General features: G+C 46.2%; 1 protein-coding gene across 5 annotated transcripts in view; it reads left to right on the top strand.

Moving 5' to 3' along the window:
- osbpl7 (oxysterol binding protein-like 7) overlaps positions 1-26,903 on the top strand; it is a 106,270-nt gene that overhangs the window by 56,928 nt on the left and 22,439 nt on the right. For 4 of the 5 annotated variants that reach the window (XM_041173331.1, XM_041173330.1, XM_041173332.1 and 1 more), the window contains 5 exons: positions 7,369-7,519; positions 14,909-15,045; positions 16,401-16,508; positions 19,111-19,236; positions 21,721-21,817. In XM_041173331.1, the coding sequence (XP_041029265.1) occupies positions 7,369-7,519; positions 14,909-15,045; positions 16,401-16,508; positions 19,111-19,236; positions 21,721-21,817 (619 nt within the window). The remainder of the gene's footprint in view (positions 1-7,368; positions 7,520-14,908; positions 15,046-16,400; positions 16,509-19,110; positions 19,237-21,720; positions 21,818-26,903) is intronic. The other variant, XM_041173333.1, reaches the window with a different exon arrangement.

The raw sequence follows: 26,903 nt of genomic DNA, 5'->3' as shown, positions 1-26,903 counted from the left end.
TGAAAAATGGCAGCGTGCAGCCAATCGCAAGCAGCCATCGGCTCTGCGCCGGCCCAACATAGGTAAGAGTTAGCCCATTGTTTTTCTCTGCCACTTCCCTATTCTTCAGTATGAATCCTCCTGTCTCCACCTGTAATGGTCCCACAGTTGTCCTCGCAAAGCTTTTACTGTCCGCCTTTGTGTTTCCTGCTAGTTGCATAGTGTTTCAGAACTGACCATTCTACATGGGAGTGGCAGTGCAATGCGTTGACCCCTCCCATCACCTGGTCATATAGAGCAACAAAGCATCGGCTCATCCCTGTGATTCTTTACATTGAGTTCCTTATCTTGTTCACTGTCGGGTGAAAGTGCTAGCATGTGAGCTATGATTGACGCTTAAGGGGGTTTGGAGTATAAAAATAGGAGGCTAAAGCAGATGGGGAAGACGATGGCATAGTGGTATTATCGCTGGACTAGTAATCCAGAGACCCCAGGTAATGCTCTGGGGACCTGGGTTCGAATCCTGCATGGCAATTAAAGTATAATGATGACTATGAAACCATTGTTGGTTGTTGTAAAAACTCGTCTGATTCACTAATGTCCTTTAGAAAAGGAAATCTGTCATCCTTACCTGGTCTGGCCTATGTGTGACTCCAGACCCGTGACACTTAAATACCCTCTGAACAAGGGCAATTAGGGATGGGCAATAAATGCTGCCCTAGCCAGTGATGCCCACATGAGTGAATAAAAATTTTAGCAGTTAGATACTGAGCTGCATAAACCTGAAAGGTCAGCTTTAATGTCAGGGTTAGCAACAGTTGGAAGCAAACTGCCCTCCATGTTCCTGAATTAGAGATGTGGGGGCAGAGAGTCATGGTTCCTGGTCCTGACTGCTTTCCAGTGACTCCTGAAAAGTGTGCCAACTTGGTGCTTCAGATGAAGACTGGATGTGATGCGAGAAATGGTCTCTTGGAAAAGGCATTGGAGAATCTCTGGCAGAGAGTAACTAAGCGTCAACACCTTCGGGAGAGGAAAAATAGAGCAAGACTGACAGCATGTAGCAACGCACAATTAATTTGCATAATGGAAAAGGATGTTGATTCTGATCACCATCAAATTAAAGTCAAGTCCCTGTGTTTTGTATAGGAATTGGTGCCAAGTCCATGGAACCACAGGTGTCTCAGCTGTACAGGGGGGAGCACAAGGAAGACCAATAGTGATGGGCAATTTGATAGTTAAGGGTGTTTCTGCGGCTGCAGACGTGAATCTGGGAAGGTGTGTTGCCTTGCTTGCCAGGGTCAGGGATGTAACTGAGCGGCTGCAGAGCACCCGGAGGGAGGAGGGTGAACAGCCAGCAGTTGTGGCCCAACTTGGTACAAGCGACGATGCTAGAAAGAGGGATGTGATCTTGCAGTCAGAATTTAGGGAACTGGGTAGGAAATTAGCAAGCAGGCCCTCAAGAGTAGTAATCTCTGCATTACTCCCAGTGCCACGTGCAAATGATTAGAAGAATAGGAGGATAAAGCCAATGAATGCCTGGCTGGAAAGGTGGGACAGGAGGCAGGGCTTTAGATTCTTGATACATTGGGACCAGCTCTGGGGGAGATGGGACCTGTACAACCAGGCAGATTGCACCTAAACGGAGCTGGGACTGAATTCCTTGCAGGGTGACTTGCTAGTGCTTTTGGGGAAGGTGTAAATTAACTTGGCAGAGGAATGGGAACCAGGAGGAAATACCCGAGGTGCACAATACTGAGAGATAGCTGGCACTAGAGTAGGGATTAGTAAGTTATTACGTGGGGTCAGAGTAAAGGAGAAAGTAGTAAAGTCTACACGAGGGTAAATGTGCGTGTATGTGAATGTGTGGTAAATAGGATTGGTGAGTTACAGGTGTAAATTGGCGTGTGATGTGGCTATAACAGAGACCTGGCTCAAAGACGGGCAGGCTGGGTTTTAAATATTACTGGATATAAGGGGCTGCATTTTACGTGTCCCTGGTGAGCGTGTTTTCCGTGGGGGTGGGAGCACGTAAAATGCGATAGGCACTCATCCCACCACCTTCCCTGCCCGCCCCTGAGCTCAACCCCATTATATGGGAGGCAGGCGGCTGCTGAAATTGGCAGCCCGCCTGCCACATTTAAATCAACAGTTAAAGGGTCAATTAGGCTTGTTATCAAACCAGTTGACCGTGATAATATGCTGTCCATACCATAAAGGTTTGCTGTGGGCAGCAGGATGGGAGTGGGAAGCCCAATTTTTCACCTGAAATGGTTAAAGAGCGGGGAGAAGGTTTGGTGGAGTGGGGGGGGTGGGGGTGTTCTTCAGGGACTGGGCATTGCCGATCATGGGGTGGCTCCCCTTAGAGTGAATGCCCTCATCTTTCCTTCCCACTTCCTCCCTTAAACCCACTCCTCATCTCCCCTCCCGTCCCGTCCCATACCCTCTCCCCCTCACCCTGCCCGTTCCCCCCTCCCCCCACCCCTCCCTCCCCCCCTTCCCCTGTCCCTTCTCCCCCGTTCCCCCGTCCCTTCTCCCCTCTCCCCCCACCGTCCCCTCTCCCCCCACCGTCCTCTCCCCCCCCCCCGTCCTCTCTCTCCCCCCCGTCCCCTCTCTCCCCCCTGTCCCCTCTCTCCCCCCTGTCCCCTCTCTCCCCCCCGTCCCCTCTCTCTCCCCCGTCCCCTCTCTCTCCCCCGTCCCCTCTCTCCCCCCCGTCCCCTCTCTCCCCCCCCGTCCCCTCTCTGCCCCCCGTCCCCTCTCTCCCCCCCCGTCCCCTCTCTCTCCCCCGTCCCCTCTCTCTCCCCCGTCCCCTCTCTGCCCCCCGTCCCCTCTCTGCCCCCCGTCCCCTCTCTCCCCCCCCGTCCCCTCTCCCCCCCCGTCCCCTCTCTCTCCCCCCGTCCCCTCTCTGCCCCCCGTCCCCTCTCTCTCCCCCGTCCCCTCTCTCCCCCCCCGTCCCCTCTCTCCCCCCCGTCCCCTCTCTCTCCCCCCGTCCCCTCTCTCCCCCCCGTCCCCTCTCTCTCCCCCGTCCCCTCTCTGCCCCCCGTCCCCTCTCTCCCCCCCCCCGTCCCCTCTCTCTCCCCCGTCCCCTCTCTCCCCCCCGTCCCCTCTCTCTCCCCCGTCCCCTCTCTCTCCCCCGTCCCCTCTCTCTCCCCCGTCCCCTCTCTCTCCCCCGTCCCCTCTCTGCCCCCCGTCCCCTCTCTGCCCCCCGTCCCCTCTCTGCCCCCCGTCCCCTCTCTCCCCCCCCGTCCCCTCTCTCTCCCCCCCGTCCCCTCTCTCTCCCCCGTCCCCTCTCTCTCCCCCGTCCCCTCTCTCTCCCCCGTCCCCTCTCTCTCCCCCGTCCCCTCTCTTTCCCCCCAACCCCTCTCTCCCATCTCCCCCCCGTATCCCATCTCCCCCCCGTATCCCATCTCCCCCACCGTATCCCATCTCCCCTCCCACGTGTCCCCTCTCCCCCTCCCCCTCCCTCTCCCCCTCCCCCTCCCTCTCCCCCTTCCCTCCCTCTCCCCCTTCCCTCTCTCTCCCCCTTCCCTCTCTCTCCCCCTTCCCTCTCTCTCCCCCTTCCCTCTCTCTCCCCCTCCCTCTCTCTCCCCCCTCCCTCTCTCTCCCCCCTCCCTCTCTTTCCCCCCCTCCCTCTCTTTCCCCCCCTCCCTCTCTTTCCCCCCCTCCCTCTCTTTCCCCCCCTCCCTCTCTTCCCCCCCCTCCCTCTCTTCCCCCCCCTCCCTCTCTTCCCCCCCCTCCCTCTCTTCCCCCCCCTCCCTCTCTTCCCCCCCTCCCTCTCTTCCCCCCCTCCCTCTCTTCCCCCCCTCCCTCTCTTTCCCCCCCTCCCTCTCTTTCCCCCCCTCCCTCTCTTTCCCCCCCTCCCTCTCTTTCTTTCCCCCCCTCCCCCTCCCCCTCTCTTCCCCCCCTCCCCCTCCCTCTTTCTTCCCCCCCCAAAATTCCCCTAGTCCTCCTGGGCTGAGACCCTTGACTTACCTGCTCTGAGGATCCTAGGCCTTGGGCCCCACCTCTCACCTGGAATCCCAGCAGCTGCCACTGTCACCTTCCTGGTGCTGCTGAGACTGAGGGAGCTGCCAACCAATCAGATTGGCCGTCAGTTCCAGAGGGATGAACTTCTGCCCAAATGAAGGGCAGAAGTACCACTTGGCCCTCATTGATGAGCGCTTTATTGCTGCGGAGCGGGTCAGCGTGGACCGTGTCAGCTCCACGCCAATGTTGTTTCTGGCGGGGTGCACCATTCACCCCTCCGGTATTATTCCACCCAAGGTGTTCAGGTAAGATCTGAAAGGAAGAAATGGGGAGGGGCGATGGTATTGATTAAGGAGAGCATTGTAGTGCCGGAGAAAAAGGATGTCCTAGAAGGTTCGAGGACAGAATCTATTTGGCCAAAACTAAGGAACAGAAAAGGTACAATTACATTGTTCGCTGTTGTCCACAGGCCAGCAACAAGTGAAAAGGATGTAGCAGAATAAATTTGCAGAGAAATTAGAGGTACAGGAGTTATAGAGTAGCAATAAAGGGGAATTTTACTTATCTGAACATAGACTAGGATAGTAGTAATGTAAAGGGCAGAGAGGGGCAGAGGTTCTAGCATGTGTGTAGGAAAGTTTTCTACAGCAATATGTTTCAAATCCAATGAGAAGGGAGGCACTGCTAGACCTGGTTCTTGGGAATGAGGTGGGTCAACTGGATCAAGTGTCAGTAGGAGAACATTTAGAGGACAGTGATCATTGTATCATAAGGTTTAGATTGGCTATGGAATAGGAGAAAGAACAATCCAGAGTAAGAATAATTAACTTGGGGAAATCCAACTTCAGTCGGGTAATAATGAATTTGGGCCGAATTAAGTTGGAATCGAAGTTTGGCAAGAAAAATGGCAGCTGAACGATGGGCTACCTTCAAAGAAGAGAGAGTTTGGGCGCAGTTAACATGTATTCCTTTGAAGGGGAAAGGGAGGACTAATAAATCCAGAGCTCCCACTATGACAAAATGGATGGAGATTAAAATGAAGCCAAAAAAGCGTGCGTATGACAAATGTCAAGTGGAAAATAAAATGGAGAACCAGGTTGAATATAGAAGTTTCAGAAGGGAAATAAGAGAAGCAAAGAGAGAGAATGAGAAGAGACTGGCAGCGGATAAAATCTCAAAGTATTCTATAGCCAAATATCAAATAGTAAAAGGGTGGCAAAACAAGGAATAGGGCTGATTAAGACCCAAAGAGGGGATTTACATATGGAGGCAGGAAGAATAGCTGAGGTATTAAATGAATATTTTGCATCTGCCTTTACCAAGGAAGAAAATGCTACCCAAGCCACGGTGTAAAAGGAGGTAATTAATATGCTACAATGACTTAGAATTGTTACGGATGAGGTATTAGATAGACGATCTATCTAAGCACCAAGAATGGATGAAATGCATCCAAGGATACTGAGGGAAGTGAACGTGGAAATTGCAAAGGCACTGGCCATAATTTTCTAATCCTCCTTAGATTCCGGGCTGGTGCCAGAGGACTGGGGAATTGCAAATGTTACACTCTTGTTCAAAAAAGGGTGTAAAGATAAACCCAGCAACTACAGGCCAGTCAGGTTAACTTCAGTGGTGAGGATACTTCTAAAAATAACAATTTGGGATATTAATAATCACATGTACAAATGCGGGTTAATTAAGGAAAGTCAGCATGGATTTGTTAAGGGAAAATTGTGTTTAACTAACTTGCTGGAGCTTTTTGAAGAGGTAAGCAAGAGGGTTGTTGAGGGCAATGCTGTTGCTTTGGAGTACATGGACTTCCAAAAGACATTTGATACAATGCTGCCTAACAGACTTGTGAGCAAAGGTAGAGCTCGTGGAATCAAAAGAAAATAGCAACGTGGATATGAAACTGACTGAGTGATAGGAAACAAAGTGTAGTGATTAATGGACGTTTTTTTGGGCTGGAGGAAGGTTTGTAGTGGAGTTCCCCAGGGGTCTGTATTGGGACTCTTGCTTTTCCTGATATATATTAATGACCTAGACCTTGGTGTACAGGGCACAATTTCATAGTTTGCAGATGATACAAAACTTGAAAGCATGTGAACTGTGAAGAGGATAATAGACAAAAGGGCATAGACAAGTTGGTGGATTGGCGAACAGGTGGCAGATTCAATTTGATGCAGAGAAATGTGAGGTGGTTCATTTTGGTAGGAAGAACATGGAGAGACAGTATAAAATAAAGGGTACAACTCTAAGTCGGGAGGGGGGGTGCAGGAGCAGAGGGACCTGGGTGTATATGTGCATAAGTCATCGAAGGAGGCAGGAAAGTTTGAAAGAGTGGTTAATAAAACATACAGTATCCTAGCCTTTATTAATAGGGGCATAGAATACAAGAAAAAGGAGGTTATGATGAACTTGTATAAGAGACTAGTTCAGCCTCAGCTGAAGTATTGTGCCCATTTCTGGGCACTGCACGTTAGGAAAGACATGAAGATATTGGCGAAAGTGCAGAAAAGATTCATGAGAATGGTTCCGGCAATAAGGAACTTCAGATACAAAGATAGATTGGAGAAGTTGGGACTGTTTTCATTGGAGAAAGGAAAGCTGAGAGGAAATTTGACAGAGGTCTTCAAAATCATGAGAGGCCTGGACGGAGTAGAGAGGGAGAAACTGTTCATGAAAGGAACAAGAGCGAGAGGGCACAGATTTAAAGTAATTGGCAAAAGAAGTATAGGCAACATGAGGAAAAACTTCTTCACATAACAAGCGGTTATGGCCTGGAGGGTGCTGGAGGCAGGATCAATCAAATCATTAAGAAAGAATTAGACAGTTATCTGAAAAGGAAGAATGTGCAGGGTTACGAGGAGAAGGCAGGGGAATGGCACTAAGTGAGTTGCTTCGTTGGAGAGCCTGCGCAGACTCAATGAGCTAAATGGCTGCCTCCTGTGCTATAACAATTCTGAGATTCTGGTGTGTGTAAAGCCTCAGAAAAGAACCTGGGATCTGACTCGTTGCACACTGCTGTTGCATTTGAGAGGTTGCTATTGTTTTTGGATAATCTGCTAGTAATTCTCATAAAGTAATGGAGGTCTACTATTGAGGTAGGATGTGAGGCATAAAACCTAACAGGATGATGAAAGCTATGCCTGCAGGTTATACAGAGAAATCTTTTATGCTGAGAGCAACAAACTTAGTAGCATTGTCATGATGGGAGGAAAACGCTCACAGGCATTCTTTATGTCCAGCTTCGGCATTATTGCATTGGAAAATACATATTGTACGATTCAGATTACAGCCTGGACCAGTTTTGTTTCTTGAGCAGAATGTTAATGCTCAATAGGGTCTGCCAGGCAGGAATTTCTCCATTTTCTGAATGATCAGAATCCATGTATATTGTATCCTAAGACTTTATTTTTTCTGTGCCAGGCTTCCTCCGATGTCATGCGTTCTGCAAAGCTGCATGTTTCCACGCCCAGTTTGCCAGACTGTCTGGACTTGAAAAGTGTCTCCGTCCCCCTTACCATAAAAGAAGATTACTTGCAGCTGCAGCAGGATTTCTGTTGTGTATCACAGAAAGGTAATGATGAGGATGCTCGTGAGAGTTTGGCCTCGAAGCACGGGTTCATCAGTGTGTTACCAAGATTTAAAGGGATAACTTGTGAAGCCAGCTGGAAATAAATTTGGCTTATATTCACATCAATTTAAAGAGTTGAAGGATAATCAAAGCACTGTATTTAAAATAACTTAAAGGTTTTAGAAACATAGAAAAACATAGAAAGTAGGAGTAGGTCATTCGGCTCTTCGAGCCTGCTCCACCATTCAATATGATCATGCCTCTATCTCAACACCATACTCCTGCGCTCTCCTTTTATGCCTTGACGCCTTTAGAGTCTATAAATCTATCTCTTTCCTTCTTAAATATATTCAGTAACTTGGCCTCCACAGCCTCCCTTCCGCAGGTTCACCTCTGAGTGAAGAAGTTTCTCCTCATCTCAACCCTAAATGATCCACCCTGTATCCTGAGACTGTGACCCATTGTTCTAGACCCAGCTCCTCCCAGTCAGAGGAAACATCAGCCCTGTCAAAATTTTATGTTTCAATGATAGGGTAGGTACCGAGGAACCTTTTCCTGTGTTGGGGAAAACCAGAACATTTTATCTTTATCTTATAGTAGGAGTTAGGCCATTTACAGAGAAATCAGGAAGTACTTCACACAAAGTAGTGGAAACCTTGAACTCTCTTCCCCTAAAGGCATTTGAAATTTTCAAGACTGACATTGATATACCTTCATTAAGAGGGACTCAGAAACAAAAAATGTTGGTAAAACTCAGCAGGTCTGACAGCATCTGTGGAGAGAAAGACAGAATTAACCATTTTGAGTCCGATGGACTCTGTCTTTCTCTCCACAGATGCTGTCAGACCTGCTGAGTTTTCCCAGTGTTTTTTTGTTTTTGTTTCAGATTTCCAGCATCCACAGTATTTTGCCTTTATTTCATTAAGAGGGATCTGGAACAAAAAAGGGTAAATGTAGGTGAGATACAGGTTGGACATAATCTAATTGAAAGTTGGAACAGGCTCGAGGGGCTGAGTAATCTCACCCCTGTTTCTATGTTACAAAGAAGTGTCCTTCACAGATGCTGAATGCAAGCTCCCATGAGTAGGGAATGCAGTAGCCAGACTGGCCTTCCACCAGCGTGGCTTTTAAAACATTTGTTGATGCCAACTGGCAGTTGTACTGTTGTTGAAGCCTTCAATGTATGATCTAAGGCACACAATCTTGTGTCAGGCACATGCTTCCTGCCCACTAGCCTCGCTTCCTGATTTCACAGTTGTGGCTTGGACTTTGATGTCAGGCACTTCCTAATTTTAAATGACTCTGTCAGCTCTACTGGCCTCCCTGTCTGCCCCCAACCCACCTCATTCCGCCTCCACCACTATAGTGCTGAGGAGAGAGGAAGGAAGGCAACTAGCCTGGCAGGTTTTCCTGCAAGGACTGAAGGCAGGAAGGAAGGGGTGTTACCTCCTTTCGTGGAGGTAGGAGGGTTGTTGGGGGTTGGGGTGTAGCACCCCTGTGCCCAATTGGGGTAAACCACCCCCAAAGTGGAATCCCACCTTTGTGCTTCCCTGCTGCCTTCCCCTACACTCCTCCTCCTTTCCACCCCGTTCCTTGCTGGTGTCCCCAATCCCTGCCCAACCAAAATGCCCAGATTCACCTTCAAGTCCAGTTTCCATGTTCTTTCTCTCTGGGCACTGTGTCGTCCTGGCAAAGGCCACTGCTTCTTGCTTCTGGGACTACAGAGCTGCCGGCCAATCTGATTGGCCAGCAGCCCTCTAGGTTCTGGTACGTCCTGTCCCTGAGGGGCAGACGACCCACCCTCAAGTAATTAAGGCTGTCCCCAGTTTATTATGGCTGCAGAGCAGCCAGGTTTAAAGTCAGCAAAGTGCTAGCTCACCCTTCGACCAGGGGTGTTGGGGGAGGCGGGGTGGGGGACACAGCAATGAATACATTTCTCCCCCCGCTCCCCCCCCCCCCAAAACCCCCATAAAACTCACCCCATGCTGTCAGCTGTCTCAGTGCAATTGCAGGCTAAGGCAGCTCTGCTCTGTAGAACAGGGCTTCTGAACACTGATCCACATTTTTGGCTATCGTGTCTATAAGAAAGGCAAAAAACTTGTATTTAACATATTGATCACAAACATCCCCCACGGGAAATTAGTATCATCAGTTTATAAAAATACTGTGTTGCTAAACTGGTAACAATTCCAAAACCAGAAGATAAGCCCAATTGAGAAGTACTAACCTGAGTATTGCTGAAAAAAGAGACGTTGAAGCTTTTCGTCTCGCACTCATCAGTATACTTTGCAAGAAACATAGAAACGAGGAGCAGGAGTAGGCCATTCGGCCCTTCGAGCCTGCTCCGACATACAATATGATCATGGCTGATCCTCTATCTCAACGCCATATTCCCACTTTCTCTCCACACCCCTTGATGTTCCTAATATCCAAGTATTTATCAATTTCTTTCTTGAATACAGTCAAGTTACCCGGCCTCCACAGCCTTCTGTGGTAGAGAATTCCACAGGTTGACCACCCTCTGAGTGAAGAAATCTTTCCTCATCTCAGTCCTAAATGGCCTGCCCCATATCCTAAGACTGTGGCCCCTGGCTGTAGACTCCCCAGCCAGGGGAAACATCCTCCCTGAATCCAGTCTGTCTAGCCCTGTTAGAATTTTATAAGTTTCAATCAAATCCCCTCTCATTCTTCTAAACTCTAGTGAATACAGACCCAGGGGAACCAATTTCTCCTCATACAACAGTCCTGCCATCCCTGATATCAGCCTAATGAACCTTTGCCGCACTCCTTCAATGGCAAGTATGTCCTCTCTTAGGTAGGGAGGCCAAAACTGCGCGCAATACTCCAGGTGTGGTCTCACCAAAGCCTTGTATAACTGCAGTAAGACATCGCTACTTCTGAACTCTCATCCTCTTGCAATGAAAGCCAACATATCGTTTGCCTTCCTATTGGCTTTCTGGACCAGCCTATTTACTTCCATTGACTGGTGTACAAGGACACCCAGATCCCTTTGTATATCCACATTTCCCAATATATCATCATTTAACTAATACTCTGCCTGTCTGTTTTTCACATCGAAGTGGATAACTTCACATTTAACCATGTTATACTGCACCTGCCATGTGTTTGCCCACACACACAACTTGTCTAAGTCACCCTGAAGCCTCCTTGCATCCTCCTCACAACTCACAACCCCGCCCAGTTTTGTGTCATCAGCAAACTTGGAAATATTGCATTTGGTTCCTTCATCCAAGTCATTTATATATTTTGTGAATAGCTGGGGCCCAAGCACTGATCCCTGCGGTACTGATCACTGCTGATCAGCTACCACTGGTCACTGCCTGCCACCCAGAAAAAGACCCATTTATTCCCCAACCAATTCTCAATCCATGCCAGTATATTACCCCCGATCCCATGTGCTTTAACTTTGCCCACTAGCCTCTCAAGTGGGACCTTATCAAAAGCTTTCTTGAAATCCAAATACACCACATCCACTGGTTCTGTCTTACCTATTCTTCTAGTTGCATCCTCAAAAATAAACTCGAGTAGGTTAGTTAAGCATAATTTCCCTTTCATAAACCCATGCTGACTTTGTCTAATCCCATTAATGCTTTCCAAGTGTTCTGTTACCATGTCTTTTATAATAGACTCTAGCATTTTCCCACTATTGATGATTGGTCTGTAATTCAGTTTTTTCTCTCCCTCCTTTGTTAAATAGTGGGGTTACATTTGTCACCCTCCAATCTGTAGGAACTACTCCAGAGTCTATAGAATTTTGGAAGATTACCACCAATGCATCCAATATTTCCAGGGTCACTTCCTTTAGTACTCTGGGATGTAGATTATCAGGCCCTAGGGATTTTTCAGCCTTTAACCACGTTAATTTCTCTAGCACCATTTTTTTCACTAATACTGATTTTCTTCAATTCCTCCCTCTCACTGGACCCTTGGTTCCCTAACACTTCTGGGAAATTATTTGTGTCCTCTTTTGTGAAGACAGAACCAAAATATTTGTTGAATTCTTTGCCATTTCTTTGTCCCTCATTATAACTTCCCCCCTTTCTGACTGTAAGGGACCTACGTTTCTTCACTAATCTTTTTCTCTTCACATATTTATAGAAGCTTTTACAGCCGGTTTTTATGTTCCTTGCAAGTTTACTCTCATGCTCCATTTTCCCCTTCTTGATCAATCATTTTGAACACTTTTGCTGAATTCTAAACTGTTCCCAATCTCAGGCTTGTTGCTTTTTCTGGCAATTTTATAAGTCTCCTCTTTGGATCTAATACTATCACTAATTTATTTTGTAAGCCATGGTTGAGCTACTTTTCCTGTTTTATTTTTGCACCAGACAGGAATAAATAATTGTTGTAATTCATGCATATGTTCCTTAAATATTAGCCATTGCCTATCCACTGCCTGCCTTTTTAGTAAGGATCCCCAATCCATCATTGCCAACTCGTGCCTCATACTCTCCAAGTTCCCTTTATTTAGATTCAGGACCCTAGTTTCAGACTCAACTTCTCCACTCTCCATCCTAATGAACAATTCTATAATTTTATGGTCGCTCTTCCCCAAGCGACCCCGCACAGCAAGATTGTTAATTAATTCTTTCTCATCATACAATACCCAGTCTAGGATTGCCTGCTGTCTAGTTGGTTCCTCAACGTATTGATCTAAAATAACCATGTACACACTCCAGGAAATCCTCCTCCACATTATTGCTAGTTTGGTTTGTTCAATCTATATGTAGATTAAAGTCACCCATGATTACAGTTGTACCCCTGTTGCATGCGTCTCTAATTTCCTGCTTAATGCCTTCCCTTACCTCTCCATATATACAATCCCCACTAACATTTTCTGCCCCTTGGCATTTCCTACCTCCACCCAAACAGATTCCACATCATGATTTTCCGAGCCAATGTATTCTTCCTCACTATTGCATTGATTTCCTCCTTTACTAACAGTACCACCCTACCTCCTTTCCCTATTTGTCTGTCCTTCCAAAATATTGAATACCTCTGGATGTTCAGTTCCCATCCTTGGTCACTCTGCAGCCATGTCTCCGTAATTGCAACTATGTCATAACCGTTTATATCTATTTGCGCTGTTAATTCATCTACCTTATTGTGAATGCTCCATGCATTAAGATACAATGCCTTTAGACTTGTCTTTTTAACCTTGTTAATCATCTTAGCTTTATTTTGCACTATGACCCCACTTGTTTTTCACCTTTGTTTTCTCTGCCTTCCACTTTTGCCCCTTACTTTTCTGATTTTTGTTTCTATCCTTGTTGCCCCCTCTGTCTCCCTGCTCAGGTTCCCATCCCCCTGTCATTCTAGTTTAAACCCTCCCCGACTGCACTAGCAAACGGCCCCGAGGACATTGGTCCTGGTCCTGCCCAGATGCAACCCTTCCTGGTCCCACCTTCCCCAGAACTGACCCCAATGTCCCAGGAATCTGAATCCCTCCCCACTACGCCATTTCTTCAGCCATGTATTCTTCTGATATATCCTGTTATTTCTACTCTCGCCAGCACGTGGCACTGGTAGTAATCTTGAGATTACTACCTTTGAGGTCCTACTTTTTAATTTACATCCTAACTCTCTATACTCAGCTTGTAAGACCTCATCTGTTTTTTTTAACCTATGTCGTTGGTGCCAATATGTAGCATAACCACTGGCTGTTCACCCTCCCCCTTCAGAATGCCCTGCATTCTCCTAGACATCCTTGACCCTTGCACCAGGGAGGCAACATACCGTCCTGGAATTTCTTTTGCATCTGCAGAAATGCCTGTCTGTTCCCCTTACTATTAAATCCCCTATCGCTATAGCCCCATCACTCTTCTTCCTCCCCTCTTGTGCAGCAGAGACACCCGTGGTGCCATAGGCTTGGCTCCTGCTGCTTTCCCCTGAGAAGTCATCTCCCCCAGCAGTTTCCAAAATGATATATCTGTTAGAGAGAGGGACGGCCACAGTGGATTCCTGTACTACCTGCCTTCCTCTACTCTGCCTGGTGGTCAACTACTCCCTTTCTGCCTGTTCAGTCTTTACCTGCGGTGTGACCACCTCTCTGAACGTACTGTCCACGATAATCTCAGCATCGTGGATGCTCCACAGTGAATCCACCCGCAGCTCCAGCTCCGAAATGCGGTTAGCCAGTAGCTTCAGCTAGGCACACTTCCTGCACACATAGTCACTAGGGACACTGGAAGTGTCTATGACTTCCCACATAGTGCAGGAGGAGCATATCACAGGTACGAGCTATGCTGCCATGACTTGCCTTTAGATTAAGCTCGTTAGTTACTCTCTTTAAAGAATAATAATTACCCTAGGGCCCTTATTCCACTCCAAACACTCCCAGTACAGTCCAAAGTCCTCACCTTTTGTTTAAGCTAATGGACTGCAGCAGTTTAATTAGTAGAAAAAGTAGAAGTACTCACCTGACCCTCCTTACCAATCAGCCCCTGCCTCGCGTCACTTTTTGAATCGTGATGTCCTCGTGCTGCTTTGAGTCACGAGCCCAGCTCCCACCCTTTTTAAATCTCCACTCTGACTCTCAACTCCCGCTCCTTTTAAATCTTACCCAGGCCGCCACTCCACTTGCACTGCCTCCCAGACCCCCAGGATGGGACCACTAGGTGTTTTAATTGCTTTTTTTTCTCTTTTTTTCAGCAACACTCAAGTCCTGTCCTACCAAATGACTGAGTGCTAACTTGTCGTTTTTCTTTACTATTCCAGCAATTCTAACTATTCTAATTCAATGCTATTCCAATATTGGCTTTCTGCATGGCACTGAGTTATTTTAAACTAGTTAACTCTGCCCTTTCTCATGGAGTTTAATTCTTGTAAAAAGTGTAGTTTGCGTAATGTTTCAGAGCTGACCATTCTAGGTGGGAATTGCAGTGCAGTGCAATGCAATGCCTGCTCCCCTCACCAAGTCATATAGAGCAACAAGGCATGGGCTAATCAGTGTTATTCTTTACACTGAGTTCCTCATCTTAGCCTGACAGTTGGGGGAAATTCCACAATGAAAGATAGATATGTCCTCAAAGTAAGGGAAAGAAAATTGCTAAGTTGCCAACTTGCACATTTTCTAGGGCCTGACTTGAGTGTTACAACAGCAAGAAGGAGCTGGGTCTACCTCACTCCCTCCCCCTCACTCCCCACAAGGAGCTATGGGAGGAGTGAAGAGATTTGCACACGTGAAACCTGGCCAACCATTTAAAGCAACAGAGAAAAGACCAATCGCCTTCCTTACTCCGGTTACCATTCATTTAAGGACTGGGCAGCAAGGTGAACATGACGAGGTGGGGGGGGGCTAAAAAGAGTTAAAAGGGTGCGCCCAGTTTAAAAGGTGAATGACTTCTGCACCTTTTTTCTCCTTTGCTTCAGTCCACTCGAGTTTGAAGTCCCTCTTCAACACCCTCGCAATTGAGAAGGAGAAACTAAAGCAACTGTGGCTCGATAAAGAACTGGATCCCACTGCACCAGCCATTCAGATTACTAACCTAAAGAACGCCTTATCTGAGGTGAGACTATCTTTAGTCTGTCCCTTTGCTCATTTTCCTGTTGCACCATATCTGCACCCTGCTTTGCACACTTGCCTCCTCTGTTAAACCTCTTTCTGTTGCCTTTTCCTTCTCAGATTCTTTTGTTAGCCTAAATAATTTATTTTCAATTAACTGTTGCATTTGGAAAAGAATAGATCACACTGCTTAACTGATGAGAGGGAACTTAGGAACAGGAGTAGGCTTGTGCCTGTTCCACCAATTAAGTTAGATGATGGCTGATTTGTATCTTAACTCCATCTATCCACCTTGGTCCTGTAACCTACCTAACAAAACTATTGACTCCAGCCTCAGCAGTTTTTTGAGGGGTTGGAAGAGAAGAAGAGTGTTCCAGATATCCATTACCCTAAGCGTGGAGGAGTGCTTCCTGGTATTACCCCTGAATGGTCTAGCTCTCACTTTAACATTATACTGTTCTGGCTTCTCCCACCAGAGGAAAGAGTTTCTTTCCACCTAATCCTATCAACTCCTTTTGGTCATCTTAAACACCTCATTGATGACTCGGTGGGCACAAGCCCTATGCATTGAGCGACTGGTGCTCACTATGTCCCATGTTAGATCTGTGCTGAGCTGGCTGATCACAATTGGGGTAGCATTAGAGGCATTACCAGTTGACCTGAGCACTGATGGGGTGGGGGAGCGATGTCAGCTGGCTTCTTGCTCTTTGCCCTCTTGCAAGTTGTGTGGAGGATGTTGTCAGGTTTAGTCGTGATATCCTCCTGCTAGCACCACCACCACCAGCCACCACCCACCCCACTCCCCTCACCCCCATCCCCACGCCCAAACAATGGTCAGGTAGACTACTGGGTGTGCACTGTCCAGGCTAACACTGGTGAGGTATAAAAAAAAAAAAGCATTGGGTACTTGTGTAAGAAGCAACTATCTTAGGAAGAGGAGAGGTGAGTTTGAAGATTTGTCTGGGGTGTAGTATCATCAGACACTTGGACAAAAATAAAAATCTCTGGATGTTGGAAAATAAAAACAGAAAATGCTGGAAATACTCAGCAGGTCTTGCAGAACCGTGGAGAGAGAAACAGAGTTAACGTTTCAGGTCGATGTCCTTTCATTGACCTGAAACATCGAATCTTTTTGCTCTCCACAAACGTTGCTTAACCAGTTGAGTATTTCCAGAATTTTCTGTTTTCATCTTCAGAAATTTGTACTGTCTATGTCTGATTAGGAGATCGAAATCCCTCCAGCGCCAACACGACTCTGATTCATAATCCTTGGATAATTTGGACTCTATCCTGAAGCCTATCTTGAAGCTAAGCTCCCTTGTGGCTAATCAATGAAATTAACCTATAGAATGTCCCTAGGTCATGTCTCAGAATGCTGATCTCCGGAATCGTCTGCACAGAATCCAGCGTCTGTCCAGTTTTACAGACGTAGTGACTGATCCACTGTCTCCTGTCAAAGCTGAAGAGGTATACTTCTTACACTGAGATCTGGAATTGTTTATGTTTCTTATTTTAATCTGAATGGGCAGACAATCAGGTGGCATGTAAATCAATAGGTTTAAAGTATCCTTAAATTGAATATGTCCATAGATGACAAGTGTACACCTCTCATGATCGTGTATTTTCATCTAACCCCATCAATATATCATTCTATTTCTTTCTTCCACTTGTACTTCGCTAACCTTCAAAGGGACGCCAGATAGGTAGATGAGGGAGAAAGGAATAAAAGGATAGATGGATGGGGCTAGATGAAGAGAGGTAAGAGGAGGCTTGTGTGGATCATAAACACTGACAATACCTGTTGTGCCAAATGGCCTGTGTTTGAACTGTTCACACACTTTGTATAAAACCGAAAACTTGCAGGCATTTGAAACAATCTTTGCAAGCTGCTTGTTGGTAGCCTTTTGCCTTTTCCAAGTTTATGGGAAGGCAGTGGTATCATTACATATTAACAAGAAGATGCTGCACAGAGATCAAGAGTTTCTGTTTGAGTGCTGATCTCCTGGGGTTCCATGTTTAATGAAAATATGTGTTTGAACCTCTGAGTGAGTTATCAATCCACACTTCCCCAACAGTGATTTTCTGACATGCCTAATTCTCCCAGCTACAACTGTGTTGATACCACTCAGTATAAATAATCAGAGAAATTATTTAACAGTTGAATTAATGGTGTATATCCATCATTGTGGAAATTTTGAATGGATTTCAAAAGCAGGCTGTTGGATTATAAGGATTAACAACGTTGGCTGATCGTCACCCAGGAAATTTGCTTTCAAATCCAGCACATATTTTCCGAAGAATGTTATTAGCTGCTGCTTCCTTTGAATGTTACCGTGAAGTCTTTTATCTGGCAATCATGATTGAGCTCTGTTCACATTGTTTTCTAAACTGATTTAAGGCCAGTAAGATTTTTAGGTGTCCCGTTGTGTTGGATATACTTGCTCAAGCTACCCTGTTATAATCCGTTTTGAATTAAGCCAGTTAGCAGCACATTTCTAAAATAATACTCCAGTATTTTTGTTAAGCAAAGAGGGCACTCTGACAAAGGGTGTTAGTGCCATGTCAATTACTTTAAGGTTAAGAGAAAGAGATGATGGGTATTAATTGTCTTTGAGCAGGATAAATAGGGGATAGCTGGGACACTGGGTTGTGTGGAAGGAGAGCTGTGAGACTGAACAATCCAATAAATACTCTCAATAAAGAAAAACTCTGTCTTGGTTTCAGCTTCACCAAGTAACTTTGATCCTGTTAACAAAGTCCATGTGTTGCTATAATAAGGATCCTGGAATGTCTGCATGAAGAGAGGGAATTCGGTTATAAATCTCACGTTTCTCTCTGATGCGCGGGAGCTGAGCTTAGTACCATTGGATCATTCAGCAAGGAAGGAGTCCATTCAGCTCGTGTGATGCCTGTGCCAGCTCTGAAAGAATTACTAATTCTTCCCACTTAATTGCTCTTTTCCCATAGTCCTCCAGATTTATCCAATTCAAGTATAAATCCAACTCCCTCCTGAAAGATACTATCGAATCAGCACCTGCCACATTTTCAGGCAGCACATTGCAGATCATTGTAACTTGCTGTATAAAAACATTTCTCCTCCTCCTTCCTTTTTTTTTTAGTAATGTTCAAAAGGGAATTGGATAGATATTTGAAAAGGAAAAACTTGCCAGCCTATGGGGAAAGAGCAGGGCAGTGGAACCAAATGAGCACTTTCTCAGATCCAGCACAGGTACAAAAAGCTACTTCTGTGCTGTGTGGTCTGTGAAATCCGCGTTTAACCAAAACATGCTGTTCAAGCAAAAATAAGTATTCAGTTGCTTTTTTCATGCAGCAGAATTGGGGTGATTGCTAAATATGTCAGTGGCTTAATTCTGGAAGGCCTGCTTCAAATAATATAACATGGCCTGTTCCTGTGTCACGTAGCCTATTTGACCTAACCAGTCCATGCTGATATTTATGCTCCACTTGAGCCTCCTCCCATCCTTCCTCATCTAAATCTAGCATCAGAATCTTCTATCCCCTTCTCTCTCATATTCTCTTGTCTAGCTTTCCCTTGAGTGCATCCAAACTATTCGCTTCAACCACTCCCTGTGGTAGCGAGTTCCGCATTCTCACCGTTCTTTGGGTGAAAAAGTTTCTTCTGAATTCGCTATTGGATGTATTGGCAACTAACTTGTATCGATGGCCTCTAGTTATGTTGCTCCTCACAAAAGGAAACATTTTCTCTGTGTCCACCCTATCAAAACCTTTCATAATTTTAAACACTTCTATTAGGTCACCCCTATGTTTTTCAAGCGAAAAGGAGCCCAGCAAGTCAGTCCTTTTCTGACGTGGATACCCACAAGTTTCTGGGATAATCCTTGTAAATTTCCTCTGCATCTGCTTCCAGTGGCTCTATGTCTTTTGTTTTGTAATATGGCGACCAGAACCGAATGCAGTACTCTTGTAACTTATTGAGGGCTTCGGGGAAAAAAGCCCTTAGGGGGAATCTTTTGTGAAACAGAATAAATACCAGGAGTTGCTCTGAATGTGTTAAACTGATGTTTTCTTTTTCGAAACTTATCTTTAGGTGGCATGTAACCGGCCGCTGACCCATCAGCTGTCTTTGGACAGCAATGCATCACTGTCTGAGTCACACGTTGAGTTCTTCGATGCTGAAGATGTCTTGCTGTCAGCATGCTCTTCTGACAATGAGGTAAATGAGCTGGGGCCTTGTTTCCGTAATCTCCAGGAATGTAAGGGATCGAAAGATTTCGGCCTAATTCTTTGGTTGCGCAAAGGTTTTCTCTACAGATAGCTTGCTATGTAGATGAGCCCATGTGTCCCAAGGCAGCATTGTTTTTGACTCATGGTCTGTGCTTTATGTCAACCAAAGCAGCGATAAGTGCAATAAAACCAGAAAATACGGTCAGAAAGCTCCTGTCAAGAAAGAAGTGGGCCTAGGTCTAAATGGACTTACGTAGACCAGAGTCTCCTGCCTTGCATCAGAACTGGAAGAAGTTAGAGATTTAACAGTTTTTGGGCAAGTATAGAGTGGAAAAGGCGGGGGGGGGGGGGGGAGAAAAAGAACCAAAAAGGGAGGCCTGTGATGAGTGCAGGGTAGGAATCCCTAAACGACTGAAGAGATGGTGCAAAGCTAAAGGGGGTCGGTGATGGGACAAGTAAAGAAACAAAAGAAGGATCCAGAGGAGGCATCAGTGGTTACGTCAGAACTATTTCCAGCACCTGTTCTAGAAAATGGGAAGGTGGTCACAAACCAAAGTTGTTGAAAGGGTTGAAGCTGGGAGGGGGTAAAATGTATAACTGAAAGATTAAAGGCTGTTTCTCGAACTTACATTGAACTTCACTAAAAGAGTATCTGGGGCAGAGAGGTCAGGGTGGGTTGGAGAACTAAAGTCGGGAGCGAGCAGGAGCTCACTGTCCTGCTTGCGGACTGGATGGAGGAGTTCAACAAAGTGATGACTCGAGGATAAGCCTGTCATTGTTGCTGCAGCAACCTTGGGTTAGGAAAGGGTTAATGGCCATGTTACTTGCTGCTCTCTGATGGTTGTCGAAAAGCTTGCGTGTGTTGGATGTCTCACGGGGACAGGATCGGGCTCGGGTGTAACGCAGCCTTGTAACGGAAAAACCCGCTAACACTTGTTGTCAAGGGTCATGCCTGACAAAACCAGCAGAAGAAATCTTTTAAGGAGTCAAGAGTGGTGAGGTGAAAATTGTTGGAGAAATTCAATTAAGGGGGTTTAGGATTTTTTCCTTGTATTGCAAGTCACACACCATCCTGACTTGAAACTATATCACCGTTCCTAGCACTGTGGGTGTACCTACACCACATGAACTGCAGCAGTTCAAGAAGGCAGCACACCACCACCACCACCTCAAGGGCAACTAGGGATGGGCAATAAATGCTGGCCCAGACAGCGACATCATATCCTATGAACAAATTTTTTTTTTAATTATGGAGTGCAATTCTCTATGTTTACTCCTTTGCCTCGGAATAGTAATGAGAGCTTCCTTTGTTCCCAAGTTATCTTAAATCACTTGTCTTCAAATTAGAATACGGCTGTGTTTTATGAAAAGATACTTTTAGAACCATAGTAACATCAGCATTTGAATTTGGTTTATGGTACAATATCAGAATAATAATCTCTTTAGAATTTTGAGTAGACGCTAGAAATGGATAAAAACATCAGACCTTAAAATTACGCCCAGAGCTCACCCACCTGTAGCAGTTGGGCTCCCTACATTCACATGTGATTGTTATATTATGGGTAGGTCTCCAGAGAGTGACGCACACCCAGGGACCAGAGAGCTCCCAGCACTCTGTGTTTCCTCGAAGTATTCCACTGCTGCTGCTTGTGCCTGTTGGAAGCCCATGGGGGGTGGATGGTCATAAAGCGATGGTGAGGAATGGCGGAACAATGAATAGGATGCCACAGTGGCCAATTAGAGCTGGGTTTTTTTTTTGCTTTCCCCCCCACAGTGTTTACAGTCGTAGTTGACACAACATAAAACTACGCTGCAAAATGATCCTCTCGATCTGGCAAGAACTTCTCTGCTGAAAATGCTTGACCCTTATTGGGATATGGATCCAAGGGTACCTTGTACCCAACTGGCCCGTCTTGGCATGTGAATGTGTTTGACCATTATGGTCATCCTTGCTAATTCTTATCTGTTCCTCACACAGCAAACGCTTCCTTTTTGAGTTACTGAACTGCAATTGTGATAAGGAATCATGGCTGACTTTTTTTTTTAACTATCAGGTTCCTCAGCCCAGAGTCACCTAATGCTAGTTGGAACTCACCAAATGCAGCCAAATTAAGGCTGGCTAATTCTGCACATACTGACAATTGGTTCTGTGTCTGTATGGCCTAGTATCACTTTCTAAATGTATTTACTACTAAGGTAGCTCTGGCTCTGACAGTTAATTGGTATAAGCATGACCTTAAATAACAAAAGAAACCAGGACACACACACTGTCTTTCTTTGTGTTTTGCATTGAGGCTGTGTGTATCCTCGTTGAATCTTACAGCACAGGAAGAGGCCATTTGGCCCATTTGTTTTGGAAACATTTCTAGCCGTTTCCATGGTTAGAGCTCAATCAAAAAAACCCTCTCCATGAGTTCATTGGCATGCATTTTTAAACCTGTGATAAATCATAAAGCGCTTTCCTTTGTCACAGATGTCAGATGATGATGATTCCACCACCAGTGAAATTACTAACAGTAACTCTGAGGAGAATCTAGACACTGTGGATGCATCCATTCAGGAACTGACAGGTTTGTTTGTGTTAAATCAGTAATATAAGGAACCATCTGCAGCTTGCACTTTCTGAAATGTGAGCAAAGTAGCTATAAATCATTGCAGTGATAATATCCTGAGATCTCCCAGCGCAGCGTGTTATGTTCAACTACTGCTAGGAATGCTGTGCCCTAGACCTCCACCCCATCCTCCTTCCTGATTCTGACTCTAACTTGACCTTCACAAAGTCTTCCTCCTAAACATTCAATCTCAGACCTTAGCATTCTGTCACCCTCTCTAAAAACACTCATCCATGTCTTTATCACCTCCAGACTTTCTGCTCTCATGTCTCAAGTCTTGCTTACACACACTTCAACTCATTTAGAATTCTCCACCCAGATGTGTGAGAAGAGATTTTTTTTCCCCTCTTAGTTTTTATTTATTGTTTTTTTTCTCGCTCTCTTGTTCCACTGCATAAACTCCTGTCACCAACTGACTTCCATTGTCTCTGTCACTCGGTATCATTGATTTTCAAAGATCTTTCTATTCAGTTTCTTCCACAGCCTCTTCCTGTTGATCTGTTCAACCCAACATCTCGGTATTTCCTGCATCGTATGTCCTCCCAATTCTGGTCTGTTGTGTACCCTCTCCTAACCCCCTGCCTTGCTTGATCCTGTACAATACCAAGGGTGGCCCACAGTGAGTGCAACCAGTATAGAGGTGTCCCCCTGCTGAGCATTGTGGGAAAAATAGTTGCCCTTCTCAGACTGCAGATCCTGGCTGAACACATCTTACCCCGAAACCCAGTGTGGTTTCAAACTGGAAGATCTACAGTTGACGTGATCTTTGCAGTCGGGCAGCTGTGAGAGAAATGCTGTGAACCAAGGACACCACTGTATGTTGCCTTCGTCATTCACATCAAGGCATTCAGCCATGCAAGGAGAGGCGGTCCATGTTACCCTCTGAAGCTGCTCAATGTGGCCTCCTCTATCCGTGATGGGTAAGGTCAGCTATGATGGGGAATATCAGAACCTTTTGAGATCCACATTGGGATCAAGCAAGTGTTGTGTTCTGGCACCAACACTCTTTGGCGTATTCTTCTCTTTGCTGCTGTTATATGTCTTCAGGTCACCTACAGAGGGCATCTACTGACATACCAGAACTGATGGAAAGCTGTTCGGCCTTGCTTGACTGAGATCCAAGACAAAGGTGCACCTAGTCCTCATCAGAGAGTTACTGTATGCTGCTGATGCCTCACTAGCATTCCATGCTGAGGAACACCCGCAACGGCAAGTAGACAAACGCTGTCACACTTATAAAGAATTTGGTTTAACCATCAGCATCAGGAAGACAAATGTCACTGTTCAGGATGTTGCCACACTGCCAGCTATCAGCACTGACAATGTGACACCAGAGGTTGCTGATAGCTTCACATATCTTGGCTCTACGATCACCAGCAACTTGTCACTTGGTGCTGAAATCAACGCAAGCATCACAAAAGCTCCAGCTGCTGAGTAAGAGAGTGTGGAACAACAGCGTCCTGACTGAGAACACTAAACTGCGAGTCTGCCAAGCCTGTGTCCTCGGCACACTCCTCTACATTGGTGAGACCTGGACAACATATTCTAGGCCTGAGAAAAAGTTGAAGCTTCCACCTTGGCTGTCTCAGATGTATGTTCAGCATCTCTTGGCAGGACAAGGTCACCAACTCAGAAGAGCTGGAGGGTGACAATCCCATCAGCATAACTCATTGCTAAGCCAACAACGTCTGCGCTGGCTCCGCCACATTCATTGCGTGGGTGATGGTCACATGTCCAAAGACCTTCTGGTAAAGTGAATTGTGCAGTCATGATCTCCATATCTCTGCTGCCAGAGACACCTGCAAGCAAGATATGAAGGTGGCAGGCAGTGACATTGACAACTGGGAGATGGTTGCTGGCGGCCATCAGCTCTGGAGGCTGACTGTTTGGAAGGTCACTGGAAGAGGTAAGCAGAAACGTAAAGCTCAGCTGGCTGAGAAGAGGACCCAGAGAAAATGGAGTCCAGTGAACCGTGCACTTCTCAACCCAACGTCATCCTCAGCAGGAAATGCAGAGAATGCCATGCCAGAGTGGGGCACCTGAGCCGCGCCAGGCGATGCTCAACCCAGGGTTGACCACCACAGCACACGCCACCGTCTTACGAGGCAGAAGGCAGCCACTCACCTTACATCTGTGCGCTTTGGTTACCAACCCACTTGCCAGTGAAAAACAGTTTCTCTGCATCTACTCTTATCAAACCCCCCCCCCCCCCCACTTAATTTTGGATACCTCTAACACCTCTCCCCTTGACCTTCTCTGCTCTAGTGAAAACATCAGGAGATTGAGACAGTTTACTGGACTTAAACACTGGGATTTTTTAAGATGACAAAATAAACCACAAGCTGAAGGAAATGGGTGGTGCAGCGCGTCAAGCTCTGCTGCCTTTCTACAAGCTGTTTCTTGTAAAACTGAAAAAGCAAAATGAGGAACCAAGGTCTCCAGTTATGGGCATTGCTAAGATTGGAAGGAATAAGAGAGATGAGATTAGTTTGGCTGCACTTCAGTTTTACAAATCTGGAGATTGTAGAGGGGAGGTGCAGAGTTCAAGTTTTACAGTCCTGGGAATGGACGTACAGAGATATTTTTGGCCCCCCTGAGTGAAATGTCCATTTTTACTGCGAAAACGCAACCAGTTTTCTGCTGTGGAACCAATCTGATGTGAAAACATGATGAGACTGACCCCTTGCATAAAGTGAGTGGGAATAGTGCAGCAGATATAAGTCCCACCCTGGCCCTGGAGGGGGGAGGGGGGGTGGGGGGGCATGGGAAGAGGGGGAAAATACAGGCCTGGTTGCTTGCAATGTTAAGGGGTCCCTTCTCAGCACCAACATCCCTCACCTTTTGGTGAACACAACCTTTTGCGATGTGACAAAACTCCAGCTAAAGTATAGTAGCTAACCTGAAAGTACATTAATGCAGACTGGAGAAGTATTTTGTTTCCGGGGAGTGACTTCCCTTGCCTAAAATACTTGGATAAACTCGAGCAAGAATGAAGCTCAATATGCAGACTCCCGAGTGTTACTGTTGATTGTTGAGCATTGTGTGAAAGTAACCGCTTTTCTTTTTATCACTCCTTTACTTTGGTTCTCTCTGTCTCTCCCTAGTGACTGGGTGGGTGGAGGGTGGGAAATCCAGTACAGCATAACAGTACACAGCCTCAGAGTGAAGGAAGTCTGATGATCAGATGGATTTCTGTTTCTCTTCTGGGAAATATCTGTGCTTTATTCAGCATCACCACCTAATGGTAAAGTTGAGATTTGACATTCTCAAGTTTGAACCCTCATGTAATTTGGTGATTGCTAATCTAATCCTTTGTGCAAAGTAGAACTTCATTTCCCTTCAAAACTATCAATCTTTTGATTTGTGGATGAAAAGAGAGTTGAAATCCCTTACTAGGAATGGGTTTTTAACTTATACCCAGCTCTCCCTCACCGCCATTTGTCTCAACCCTCTGTTATCATAAGCCGCAAGTCTATTCTCTTGCCCCTGATTTCATTGTTGCCCCTGGCCACTGTCTCAACTGCTACAACCCACCCAGTAACTTGCGTTCCTCCAAATCTGGCCTCTTGTGCAAACCTCACTTCCCTCCCCTCAATGTTGGTGTTGTGACGTCAGCTCTAAGCTCTGGAGTTCCTTTCCTAAACCTCCCCTTTTCTGTAACTCTCCTTAAAGCTAACCTCTTTGACCAAGCTCCTTTGGCTTAGTGTAATATTTGTCCGATTGCACTCTTAGTGACAATGTTTAAAAGTGCTATATTGATGCAATGCGTTGCTATATTTGCCACCAAGGGCGGTTTTCCCCCAATTATGTTTTGCCAATGCGTAAATGAACGGACTTGCGGCCCCATCATGTGAAGCTCTGTACCACGACTGCAAATTCATAAAATTAGCTTTGGAAATGTGGCTGTGAGATACACGGAAATTGCAGTCAGTTATTACGGTATTAACTCTGTTTCATTCAGTCAACAATCTGCAGAGAAGTTGGGGCATCACCTGCAGGTTGGCCAGGATTTTTCACTCGTCGAGCGGGCACCTGCCCGATCAGCTCGAGTGTAAAATAACGGGCGGTGAGGCGGGGTGAGTGTCCCAACTTCATCGCGACGCTCACGCGATATTTTGGCCAGAGGGCGCGCACTAACCTCAGAAGCGAGCCTGCCGACAATTAAGAAGGTCGTTAAGCCCATTAACGGCTCGATTAACTGGGATTTTTCACTGCCCGTCCAACGCTATGAATGGCGCGTGGATTGGCTGAGCGGCTTTTGCGTTTTTCAGGAAACCTCTTCCATGGGCGGGACGAGGTTTCCGAGATTAATTTTTTTTTTTAAAAAGGATAAAAACGTTTGGGCACAAATTTCAGCTTCCACACGTCGAGGTGATTCATTCTGATACGTGGATGTTTTTTTCCGGATTTTAAACTCTTGTCCTTATTGATTTTAAATTCTTCAGTTCCCTGAGGCAGCTCCCTACCTTCAGGGAGCCCTCCTCCCACGCTGACTTCAGCGCTCGCCCTCGTCCCGCACCCCCCCCACCACCCCCCCCCCACCCCCCACCCCCACCCCCATCCCCATCCCGGCAGCACTGAGCCATTCAGCGTGCCTTCTCGCACGGGCTGGCCGTTTAATGTCCAGCCAGCTCGAAGCCGGAGTGGGTCGTGGGCGATGATCCATTCTCCAGTCACCCCCACCTCACATCCGCCAATCGCAGCCACCCATTGAGTGAGAGTTGGGTGGGATGATACAGATTTTCAATAGTTATAAACTAGATAAGTAGGTAAGCAACCAGTGATTGTTAAGTGAAGTGAAAAACCAATATACCTGAACCTGGTTCATTATATTCCTCCTGTTTGTTTTAAGAAAACGGCAGCTATAAGCTCAACAGAGGGAGCTTTCACCAACGACAGCTTACATTTATATAGCACCAAGGTGCCTCATTTGAGTAAGCAGCAAACAGGATTTGACATCAGACCATATTGGAGATAGTAGGACAGGTGACCGAGCACTTTGTCAAAAGGGTATGTTTTAAGGAGCGTCTTGAAGGAGAAGGGA

The sequence above is a fragment of the Carcharodon carcharias genome, chromosome 23 (assembly GCF_017639515.1).
Source record: "Carcharodon carcharias isolate sCarCar2 chromosome 23, sCarCar2.pri, whole genome shotgun sequence".
NCBI classification, from domain to species: Eukaryota; Metazoa; Chordata; class Chondrichthyes; order Lamniformes; family Lamnidae; genus Carcharodon; species Carcharodon carcharias.
This window is presented reverse-complemented; position numbering and strand designations above follow the sequence as displayed.